The 8,763-nt window shown below is 59.6% G+C and overlaps 1 protein-coding gene across 1 annotated transcript; it reads right to left on the minus strand.

Annotated features, from left to right (window-relative positions):
• Positions 1 to 399: 399 nt before the first annotated feature.
• Positions 400 to 5,499, minus strand: LOC136136079 (voltage-dependent calcium channel gamma-like subunit). Its single transcript, XM_065893945.1, has 2 exons — positions 5,479 to 5,499; positions 400 to 990 (listed from the first exon to the last, which is right to left on the minus strand). The coding sequence occupies exons 1-2, from the start codon at positions 5,497 to 5,499 to the stop codon at positions 400 to 402; spliced, it is 612 nt and encodes a 203-aa protein (XP_065750017.1).
• Between the last annotated feature and the right edge of the window lie 3,264 nt (positions 5,500 to 8,763).

The raw sequence follows: 8,763 nt of genomic DNA on the forward strand, positions 1-8,763 counted from the left end.
ACACCCTTCGCTGACAGGCGATTCACTCTTAGCAAGCCCGGAGGCCCCAGGGGCCCTGCAGCCCATATCCCAGCAGAGTCAACAAAACAGGCGTGAAATGTACTTGGCTGTGCAGCCAGCCTGAGCACCGGTTACCTGAGCTGCTTCCACATCTATTCCCATCCCAGGAAGGACTCAAGAATAGGTTTTAAAATGTTTCTTCTTGTGAAGTCAACATCCTAATAACGTGGCTACGCTGGTGCAGCTGGTGGCTCGGAGGCACCCACCTGGCCTCTGGGCTGCAAAGGCCACTGGCCCGACCACCCCAAGGCCAAGAGGCGGCAGTTCGAATGTCACATGTTGGAGAAGTCCCATCTTGACCACACTTTCTGGTAGAACTCAGCGCCCTCGCAGGGGGGCCTAAAATTTTGCAGGCAGGCCCCAGGGGTACGTGACGCTGTCAGTCCGGCTGATACTGTTGATGTGGAGGCCGCTGATGGCGTTCAGGAAGAAGAGGAAGGAGGCCGTGTATTCGCTCCAGAACGTCAGGCTGAGGCCCATGAGCGTGACCTCGTTCCTAAGGAGAGTCAGGAAGCTCAGGAGGCCCCCGAAGGAGAGGATGGACGCGAGGAGGAAGAGGGCGGAGCCCACGGCCCACTTGTGCCACGAGTGGGCGTCCTCGGACACCTGGGACACCATGAGGGGCTCCAGGCCGAAGATGGCGACCACCACGGCCAAGGTGGCCACGCTGCGGGCCACAGCCATGCCCGAGGCTAGCCCGGGCACGTGGGCCTGCCTCAGGTCTCGGAGGCAGTGCAGCTCAGCCTGGTTGGAGGTGGTGCAGAAGTGCCACAGCCCGAACAGACGGTCGTCGGCCAGGAGCCAGTGGCCATCGCAGATGGAGAGGGAGGAGAGGCCCACGGCCAGGGAGGCGCACAAGATGATGAGGGCCCGGATGGAGGGTTCAAAGAAGGACCGGCGGGGCCTCCTTTGGGCCAGCAGCTTCTGGGCCTGGAAGACAGCACGGGGCAGCATGAGGGAGGGCCCCCCGCCACAGCCCACCAGCCTCCTCAGGGAAGACCCAGAGCACACCTTGTAGCTTCCGACAGCCACGGTTTCTGCTTCAGTCTCCCAGGATGCCCGGGAAGCCCACCTTAGTCACAGCACAGACCCACCTCCCGGTGGGGCGGGGGGGGGGCGGGGAACCCTCCTCCCATCCTACCTGTTCCGCATCCGTCCTCCATTCGAGACCTATAAGCATTGCCTGTGGATCCAGTTATTCATCGGGCAAAGAGTTCCCTGACCTTTCTTTAATGATCTTTATAATGCGTAAGAAACCCAATTGTATTGACAGGCAAATCTTGGTCCATTCTGAAGTCAGCAAACCTGTCTGGCTTGGCAGATGTGACCTTGAGCTAGCAGCCAGCCTTGGTTTCTTTGTATGCAAAACAAGAACACTGCACTAGACATTATTAGCACATCAGTGAAGGTTACACAGCTCCCTCTTCTGGCCCCTGGTCTTCCCCAGTTTCATTCTAATCTGCACCCAGCTTTTTCTGCACTTTTCTTCAGTGCGCAGTGATGTTTGCACTTTGCCCTTCAGTCTGGCTCAGCCTGTACTCCGCCCAGGACATGGCACCGCTGTCTGTTCTAGAAGCTTCTGGGCGGGGGCGTCCCCGAGGCTCCCCTTCAGCCTATGGTTTCGGCCCCGCAAAAGTACACCCTATCCTCTCTCCTGACAAGCTGGGCCAAGCGTCCAGTGAGGTATCCCTTCTCACAGCCCCGGGACACCCCCAAGCCACCGTCCCCACCCCCCAACCCGGAAGCAAAAGGAATGCTTCAAAGGGTAAAACTCCTTAGACGGCCCACAAGCCCTCCCAGGGCATCCTCCCGGCCACCTCGCATGCCTAGGAGAAGCCTAGAACTTTCCTCCTCACACTGGTCCCTCCACCTGAAAGGCTCTTCTCCCGGCTGCCCTGCTTTCTCCATTCTTCATGTCTCAGCTGAAACATCACCTCCTGGGAGAGGTCTGTCCTGCCCACTCAACCCAGAACGGACCCCTCCGGTCACTCTCTGTCAGGAACCGTTCTGACAAGTTTTCCATTCCTGTCTGATTCATAGTGGGAGGGCAGGAGCGTGTCCCCAGCACCCGGTGCCAGTGCCGCGCTCAAGAGCCACGAGGTCGAGTTTGCAGCCGCTGTCACTTCCATCTGAAGCTCCCTTTAAACCATCTCCTGCCCAGTCATAACTTACGCCCTTTACAGTGTGTGTGGAAGCAGCCCAGGTCACGCCCCCGTTTGGGAGGTAAGCAAAGCACACAGCTCATGCGTGACGGTCACTGCTGGGAAGCAAACCGAAAGGGGACTCTGGGGGTGAGCCCTATGCCACGTGCAAGTGGAGGCTTCCAGAGGCGGTCTGGGCCACCCCTCTCGGTGAGGGGCAGAAAACAGAGCCAAGCTCCCGGGAGGCCCCGGGATCCTTATGAATCCGGCTTGCTTTCAGCACTTCTGCCTAGTTAGGGTCCTGTCTCACTCTTAAACCTGAGTCTGGTGGAGTAGGTGTTCCATGGCGGGTGGGTGGGGGACGGGGCGGGGTATGTAAAAAGGGAAACTGTCACACACAGGTCAGGGGACCAGCCCAAGAGCATTCACCGAGATCACAGTAAAGCCTGGCACAGCTGCCCGACAACTGTATCATGTGTAGTGGGGGGGCGGGGGGATGCACACAGCCGGTAAGTACCCACTGGGGCCTTCGTGGGAGGGGCTCAGTACGTGGTGAGAAGGGCTGGAGTGGCCAGAGGGACGCCCAAGGGCTCGGGACCCGACTCAGACCAGAGGCAAAGGCAGTCGGGGGCGCTGTAAAGAACACTCAGGCGGGGAGTCTGGGCTCTGGTTCTCAAACCGCATCCCCTTGTCTCCTTGAGGCCTCCAGGTGCTAAAGCAGGGGGCAGGGGGTCAGCTCCCGGCCCCTCACTTCAACCACAACAGGTCCCTCTTACCTGCTGGAGCCACTGGGAATCTAAGAGTCTGTACTGGATTTCATTAGGAAAGAACGGCTCTACTAAGACACAAACCAAGGGAACTTTGAAATCTCTGTGACTACAAACCATAAAGGTGTTTGTCTTTGCGAGGTTTCTTAACCTCCTTGACCCTTATTTTCTCATCTACCGTTCCGTAGTTACATTTTGTAGCAGGAGTTAGTGATCCCTGCAGGAAAGAGTAGCCGTGAAGGCACCCGGAGGTTATAACTCCCCACAGGTTGATAAGTTTCTAGGATGGGAAAACCCCAGACGCGGGCGACAAGTCACAAGAACGCAGCACCCAGAGGCCTTTTGACCTCAGACATCACGCTGTCTGGAGAAAAAGCACATGCCATCCTACCCTCAGCCCCACCTGTCCTGCACACACAGTGAACTTTAATCTCCAGGCCCTCAGACGTCACACTGGGATCAGGGAAAGACAGCTGACATCAGGTCATTTTCCCCCTCCCACCCCAAAGGAGGGCATCATTCGAACTCTGACGCCAGTAAAACTCCCAAGGATTAAGTGAGATCATGTGTATAAAGGTGCCCAGCACAGAAGCAGTTCCTGATTAATATTAGTAACAGTAATATGGTAACTCGGGAGTCCTCCTTCCTCACCACAGCCCCACACCCCGGCTGCCAGCACCTCTGTGAACTTCCAGTGATCCAGGGCCTGAAATCCTCTCCCGGAGGGCAGCTGGGCAGCAGCGTGGTCAGTGGAAGGTCCGTGGACCAGAGGGTATGAGGGCAGTCTAGCCCTGCCCCTGACCCACCAGCCTCTAGCTCTGTGACCTTGGGCAAATCACTTAAATCTCTTAGGGCCTGGACCATCTCCACTGAAAAAAAAAAAGAAAAATGGAAGCATTTCCCTTTTCCATCCAGAGCCCCGAATGATTAGTAGTGACCTGTAGAACAGTGTCACTTGGCACTCCTGGGCCACTGAGGCCAATGCCAAGGTCTTGTCTTCCTCTGGAACCCAGCACCCCATCTGATCCCGTCAACCCCTAAGTAGTGGACACTTTGGGCTGCTCACTACTTTTCTCCACATCAAGCCCCCGCCCCGCGCCCCTGCGCTTGCCCCCCCGCCCCCCCCTTCCCAGTGCCCACTCAGCCCAGGCCCAGGTCAGATCCACCCCTCTTCAGCTGGAAATCTCCTCTACAGTCTCCTAAAGAGTAAGCCCGCTCCGCCTGCGTGACCGCAGGGCACCGGAGCCAGCATGCTTGCCTTTTAGCTCTTTGGCCTCCGGCGAGCTATTTACCCCCTGAAGATAACAGTACCTGCTTCCTGGCCCCCCGGGGGGAGCCGAAAGGAGACCTAAGCACCCCAACCGCTTAGAACAGTCCCAGGCAGGCGGTTAAGTGCTCCTAAGCATCAGCCCCGCCCCCCTTCTTTCACTGAAAGGTCAAGTCTGTTTACCTGGCTGCTCTCCTGCCCTCCCCACCCCCGTTAATCCCGCCGCAGTTTCTTCACCTCTTAATCTAGCACTCGCTTCCCCGAATCGCTCCTAAATCCCGGTGTGCACGTCTCTCCCCCGCAGGGCCGTCGGCTCCCGAAGGCGGGACCGCACCCGCTCCCACCCTCCTCACTGCCGGTCCCGGTCCCGGAGGCGGCTCGGCCGGGACTCCAGATTATGCCCAGAACGAGAGGAACGCGCTGCATCCGGCTCTAGGGTTGCGGTGTCCCGGCCACAAGGGGCTTGGGGCGCGGCCTGTGGGTGGAGTTTCTCCTGTTCGGGCCCAGAAGTCTGGTTCGACTGGATTCTATCGCTGAGCCGGCCGCCACGGGCGGGTTACTGCACCTGAGCCTCGGTCACCGCATCTACAAAGTGGGCGCAGCGGGATCAGCCCCGGAATCTGCGCTGCGGGGCGCCGAGCACTTGCAGGCAGAGGCTGCGGGCCGCTCTCACCGTCCCGACCGTCCAGTCGGGAGGTAAGGAGGCGGGACGCGTCCGCTAGGGAAGCTCGGCGCAGGGCAGCGGAGAGCCGCACGCCCGGGGGGGTGGGGGTGCGGATGCGGATGGACCCCTCGCATCATTCTAAGGAGAAACCCCATCTCTGCGAGGCGGGCCCCTCCCCTCTCTACAGCCTGTCCTGAGGTTTCCGCGTGCCCCAGCGAGTCCACCCCCTTGCCCGCCCCCCAAAATCAGTTTTGGGAGGGGAGATGGTCTTGCTGCCCCCGCCCAGGAAAGTTCTGGCTTCCCCAGAGATTCTTCCTCGTGTGACAAGGCGAGGCTCATTTTTACGAGTGGATTCCGTCCATCCTCCGCTCCAGATGCGCCCCCTTTGAACAGGAGGGACCCCTCTGGTGCACCTAAGGGATGAACACTGCGGACCCCAAAGAGAAGCCCAACACTCCTCCCTAGCCGTTTGGGAGCCTCGGTGCCGCAGGACCTCGAGGAGACCGCGCCCTGGGCGGCTTCCCCCCCCCGGACCCCGGCCGGGCCCCTCCACACCCCCCGCACCGGGCTCTCGCCCACCTGCACGCCGAGGGCTGTCATCCCGCGCCTGGGCTCGGCCGCGCGCTCCCGCCTGGTTCTCTCGGGGCTCCCGAGCGCTGCTCTGCCGGGGCCGCGGCTCCCGACTCCCGACCTCATCCCGGGGGCGGGGCGGGCCGGAGGGGAGGGGCGGGCGGAACTGCTGCCCTCGGGCGGCTGGTCGGGCCCCTCCCCGCCCGCCCGCCGCGGCTCGGTTTGCGCTGTGTCAGCGGGGCCGCCGGAGGAGCCCTCGTGCAGGGGCCGGGTCCAGGACCCGGCCCGAAGGGGAGGCCCGGGCCCTGGGGGAGGGCTGACCCGGCCGACTTACAGGCCCGGAGCCGCTCCCCAGTCTCAGGGCACGGCTGTGCCCGCGGCGCCGATTCCTCGAGGGCCCGGGGCCCAGGAGCCCGGTCCGCCCCGGCGGGTCCGCCCGAGCGTCCGGGGGAGACGGCGGCGTCCAGAAGGCAGGCGCGCGCCCGGGCCCTGCAGCTCCACCACCGTGGGCCGTTGTGATCCTGGGCTCTTGTTTCAGTCTCTGAGCCACGGGCGATAAATGAGATGATGCCCGTGAAAGGTCGGGGGTCTTGCGAGGCTTCGGTAAATGTGAACGGAGTGGACTCCCCGGGGCCGTCTTTCCTGCGTCCGTTTTCTCTCCCCCAAAGGGGGGCGTACAGCTCTGCTCGCCTGCTCGCCTCCGCAGGGACCATCCAGAAGGCAAATAGGACAAGACAAAAGTCATTGTTCTTCCTGGACTTTTGATGGGGCTTGAGTTCTCAAGGGGGCAGCACACAACGTCTCCACCCCAAGAAGGGTAAATTCCCGCTGAGACCCTCCCAGCCCTTCTCAGCTGTTGATAAACAGGGAGGGGGTTGCCGCTTAAGGTGAAGCAGGGTCTCCTTTCTCCGTCTCGAAGCAGGGTGAGGGAAGTTACCTGGCCCACTCAGGCAGGCAGCTCCCCGGTGACTTTGCCCGGGGACGTTCTCAGCTGGCATATAAGGCTCCCGCCGCCCCACCCCAAGCACGTTGGACTGGCCAGAAATGTGGTCCTGAGGCAGCTCGAGAATTCTGGAAACGCAGCTCTCCTTAAGGAACATTCAGCGTGTTGCCGAACACTCGGCATACACAGAGTGGCTCCAATGGGTTACGGGCCTGGCAGGTGCTTAGCAGGCCCGGGGGGTCCTGGGGGTACTCACCGTTCCTGCCGGGAATAGGGTGCCCAGGCGAGGCTCCTAGGTGTCCTGAAAGGCGTACTGCCGTTAAGATATTGCAGAGCAGCTGCTAAGGCCTCATGGACACTGCTGCGCACCTCGGCTTCTGCACGGCAATTCAGGGCCTTACCTTGAGGCAAGTGATCACACTGAGTGCCGTGTTAGTGACACAGCATGGTTGGATGTTGAGTTTCTCCTCGACCAGAGTGACTTCAAGTACGAGGTCCTAGAAGAATGGAAAGCAGAATATTATCTGATGGCAGCTCCGACTACGGCCGTGACAAAGACTTCCATGGCACGTCGGACTGGCCAGAATTAAGGTCCTGGGGCTGTTCGAGGGCTCTGGAAATGTACCTCTCCTTAACGAACATGCAGTGAAGTGTGTCGCCCATCACTGGGCCAACACAGAGGGCCTCCGAAGGACAGACCTATTGGCCTCGATGTTGCTCAGCAGGCCCACCGGAGGCCTGGAGGTATTCAGTGATCCTAGAAGGATATGGTGCACACCCGAGGGGCATTAGGACTTCCTGAAAAGGGTACTTCCACTAAACTAGAGCAGAACTGGGACTAAGACCTCATGGAAACAGCTGCATGCCTCCCTTTCTGTACGGATACTCAGGGCCTGTCCTCGACGCAACTACTCACGTTCAGTTTCCCTCGACCTCTAGAGCATGGCAGGCTGAGCTCCAACCCGGCCATGGAAGCACCTGGTTAATACAGAGAAAGCTCAGTTTCCTCCCTGAGCCAGGCCTACAGTGGCTGGAGGACTGTCAACAGCAGTGAATTTCAGGTAGCTTCAGGACAGCATGCATGGAGCTTTCAGAATGGGAATGCAAGGATAGTTCCATCAGGTCCCCATTTCCAAGGGCACGTGCAGCATATATCCCTTTGGTTTCTAAGAAGTCAAAAGAGACACATGTTCCCACAGGTTACTTCCCTGAATCAACCCCTCGAAGCAGGGTGTTCTGCATCTAGCAAACTGCCTCAACCGAGGTATGCCCTAGCTAGGCCTGGGGCCTGTGGCTCCTCAAAAGCATGCAGCGTTACACGAAGAACTGGGCTTTAGTGGCAGTCGGGATGCAAGCCGACTTTCTCCTGGAGTCAGGGTGACTTCAGGCAGGAGGTCCTAGGTGGAACTGGAAACCGAGGGCTTCTCTCAGTTTAGCTCAGACTAGGGCAACGAGGCAGACCCACCCGGCATGTTGGAGGTGCCAGAAGGGTCTGCGTGGATCTGTGGGAGCGCTGGGGATTTCAAGCTGTCCCGTGAAGGAGGGCAGTGTGTTGCCCTATGCTCGGCATACACAGAGTAGCTCGGGAGGGCTACGGGCCTGGCAGTTGCTTAGCAGGCCCACGGGGTCCTGGGAGTACTCACCGTTCCTGCCGGGAATAGGGTGCCCACGCGAGCCTCCTAGGGGTCCTGAAAAGCGTACTGCCTGCCGTTGAGATAACGCAGAGCAGCGGCTACGGCCTCATGGACACTGCTGCACGCCTCGGCCTCTGCACGGCAATTCAGGGCCTTACTTTGAGGCAAGTTCCCACGTTGAGTGTCCCTTAAGTGACAGAGCATGGTAGGATGCTGAGTTTCTCCTCGAGTAGAGTGACTTCAGGTACGAGGCCCTCGAAGAATTGTAAGCAGACTGTTTTCCCATGGCAATTCATACGATGGCCATGAGGAGGAATTCCATGGCACGTCGGACTGGCCAGAAATGTGGTGTCGAGGCTGTTCGAGGGCTCTGGAAACGTAGCCCTCCTTAACGAACATGCAGTGTGTGGCCCATCACTCGGCAAACACAGAGGGCCTCAGACGGACCGACCTATGGGCCTCGATGTTGCTCAGGAGGCCCATACGGGTCTGCAGGTACTCAGTGATCCTGGAGCAAATCATGCACACCCGGGGAGCCTAGGAGTCCTGGAAAGGGTACTTCCTTTCAACTACAGCAGAACGGCGACTAAGACCTCATGGAAGCAGCTGCATGCCTCCCTTTCTGTAAGGATACTCAGGGCCTGTCCTCGAGGCAAGTACTCACGTTGAATTTCCCTTTAGCTCTAGAGCATGGTAGGCTGAGCTCCACACCGGCCA

This window comes from Phocoena phocoena, chromosome 16 (genome assembly GCF_963924675.1).
Source record: "Phocoena phocoena chromosome 16, mPhoPho1.1, whole genome shotgun sequence".
Lineage (NCBI taxonomy): Eukaryota > Metazoa > Chordata > Mammalia > Artiodactyla > Phocoenidae > Phocoena > Phocoena phocoena.